Source organism: Entamoeba invadens, assembly GCF_000330505.1.
Source record: "Entamoeba invadens IP1 unplaced genomic scaffold scaff_1105074726279, whole genome shotgun sequence".
Taxonomy (NCBI): Eukaryota; Evosea; order Mastigamoebida; family Endamoebidae; genus Entamoeba; species Entamoeba invadens.
The window spans coordinates 14,167-17,139 of NW_004440261.1; the positions used below are offsets into that span (position 1 = coordinate 14,167).

The following is a 2,973-nucleotide window of genomic DNA, read 5'->3' on the forward strand; positions in this document are numbered from 1 at the left end:
ATCATTTCAAACTATTAAAATATAATAAAAATTATAAAAAAAAAACACAATAATAATTATATTATTAATATGCTTATTTTACTATATAAATAGTAAATGTAACAATGAAATGTGGTTAATAATTTTAATAATATATTTTTCCTGAAATATATTTAATTTTTTTCAACCCTTTTATCTCAATTATACCAAAATAAAATTATCGAACAATCCCGTTTATCAAAAATCAAAGCAAACTTCACTTCTTTTTTGTGGTAAAAATTAAAAATACCACAACAATAAATGGTCTGCTGCATTTTATAGTATTGTGTACCATTAGTTATTATTTCTTTTTTCGATTTTAGTCATTTAATTATAGAACACATCCTGTACAAACGAATTCAATGATATGATAGAGAATATAATAACAGTGTAGAAGTCATTTTAGTAATTAAAAACTATGAATGCCGAAGAAAATATAAAAAACAAGTATTACTCAGGACTGGTACAGTCGTGGTGTCAAATGAGTGATAAATGGCTTCTAAATATAACACCACCTCAAACGGAATTTAAATGTGTGTGGAGTAACTATCAAACATGTTTGGGTTGTTTCACCGAAAAGAACACATAAAAGATCCACACAAACAACAAGTTGATGCACTCAGGAAGCAGCTTGATGTGAAGAAATATAGTCTTCCATCCCACACGGAACTCCGTGTCGATATCAAAAAGGGTCGTATAGAGAAACTCATACGCACCAAACAGATAGCACCGATATACCCCACCGAAGACCCGTATTGTGAAGACGATAAAGTGTGTATGATCTGTTTTGAGACGGTTCGGCAAGGCATGAATTGTTTAAATTGTTGTAGTGGGAAGCGGTACATCTGCTCGAATTGTTTAGTGACGCACCCCAAATTTAATGCGAATGAAGTCACTTTATTTTGTGATGTTTGTCAGAAACACACGACACTGAGTATTTCTGTCGTCGATATAGAAAAAGAGGCAGACAAAATGTTACATCGTCCAACAACAAATAATGACATCGCCGCTCTTGTGAAGAGTTCGAATGAAAATTACCAAGAGAAGAAAAAGAAGAAACTTATTGGTGTGAACAAAGATGTGATTGAAAAATTCAAATTATTTGGCATTGAACTCAGAGATGATATTCCTCCTGAAAAATATAACGCAATCGATTTGAACTTAATCACCGATCAAGAAATGGCCACTACTCTTCTTATGAGTATTGAATAGTTTGATCTATTCTATTACTTTCCACATCTCAACATGTTTTGTATTCGTTTTTGGTTCTTTTTATTATTTGTATGGTTTAATTTTATTATATCAACGAGTTGATAAAATTAAATGTCTCTCATCATAAAATTTATTGTCCCGTCACAGTATGTCGGAGCATTATTTTTCACAAAATTATCGTTCAATTTTTTTTTTGTGAATTATGAAACTAATAACCAATTATATTTTTATTATATTTTTTTAATTGAAGAAAAGTCGAATCACATCTCTTTTTCTAGAAAATAGAAATTTCGTAAAACAAGAAATCTTTTGAAAAAACATAAAAAGTTATTTCTAAAAAAAAGACTTATCATAGTCTTTTTCAATCGTATTTGATTTTTTCGCTAATTGGCTATTTTTTGTCGCTTGTTAAAATAATTATTCTTTAATTAAAAAAACTATACTTTATAGTAAACCACTTTCCCTTGCCTTTCTTTTTTTTTGAAAAGTCTTTTCTATGAAGATTGTAAAAAAATGATTTTTTTAATAAAAAAACATTATTTTGTTGTGAAATTAAAAAACAAGTTTAAAATGACTTGTTAAACTTTATTTGGGTTGTATTGTTCGCCAATTGTCTTTTATCGGCATTTCGAAAAATATGGATTGAATATATGTTATAATGATTAAAATATTCACCACAAAACTATATTAGTAACAACAACTCTTTTAAAAAGAATGAAGTGCCTATGAAACACTTTTATTTTCGAACTGTAAAATATAATTAAAAAACCCTCAAATTTGAAGACGACTTCCCCCGAAAAACAAGCATTCCATCGCGACATTATTATAGTTTAATGTAGTATTTTAATATAAAGTAATAGTATCCCTGCCACACCAAACAGAAACTTTTTCGGCGAATATAAAGATTAGAAACTGAAAAAGTTCAAGGAGTTATGGCGCCGAGGAGTGTTCTGTTGTATGTGAAGCTGTTAATGGCGAGTTTTGTGCAAATAGGTATTCAATTTACCTACTCGGCGATTTTCAGTTTAGCCGGTCCCCTTTTCAGCACACAATTCAAAATGAGTTCTGCGGGGACGAATGTTATTTTCATGTTAGTTGGTCCATTGATTGGATTTTTCGTACAACCCATCTTTGGTGCCATTGGTGATCGTTGCACCTTTGTTTGGGGGAGAAGAAGAATCTTCTTAGCTGTCGGAGCATTCATTGATGTTCTTGGGATGGGTATTATTGCTGCGTCGACATTCATTGATAAAGCATTAGTCGATGAATCCTCCTCATCATTCTCTGCAAGCATTCAATCAAGTTCTACCGTGAAAGATACATTCAGTAATCACTTGGTTGGTGCTTTCTTGGCACTTTTTGGCCTCTTTGTCGCATTTACTGGTGTCAACTTGATGCAAGGACCTTCACGAGCCATTGTCTCTGATATCTTCGATGCTGAAAATCAGCAAGATGCCAACTTAATGATTAATGCGTGCTGTGGATTTGCTTCTGCTGCTTGTTATGGTATTTCCGCGGGCACAGTCGGTAACAACAACATGTTTTTGATCATGTTTGCTATTAGTAGTGCGACGGTAGCTGTGACTGTTCTTCCGACTTGTCTCTTCTCTAAAGAAAAACGGTTTGAACCGACTGATGGGAAGAAGTTGAATATCTTATCTCCCTTCATTGACTTGTTCCAAGCCATTAAGATGATCCGACTTGATATCATCTTTATCTTGTTAGCTTTAATGTTCGGATGGA

General features: G+C 32.2%; 2 protein-coding genes across 2 annotated transcripts; both read left to right on the forward strand.

Annotated features, from left to right (window-relative positions):
* Positions 1 to 573: 573 nt before the first annotated feature.
* Positions 574 to 1,230, forward strand: EIN_368300 (hypothetical protein; the record flags this gene model as incomplete). Its single annotated transcript, XM_004255545.1, has 1 exon — positions 574 to 1,230. The coding sequence occupies one exon, from the start codon at positions 574 to 576 to the stop codon at positions 1,228 to 1,230; it is 657 nt and encodes a 218-aa protein (XP_004255593.1).
* Positions 1,231 to 2,162: 932 nt separating this feature from the next.
* On the forward strand, positions 2,163 to 2,971 carry EIN_368310 (transporter major facilitator family protein; the record flags this gene model as incomplete). The annotated part of the gene is made up of 1 exon (XM_004255546.1): positions 2,163 to 2,971. A coding segment is annotated over one exon (809 nt), but the record flags the coding sequence as incomplete, so codon positions are not given.
* Positions 2,972 to 2,973: the final 2 nt, after the last annotated feature.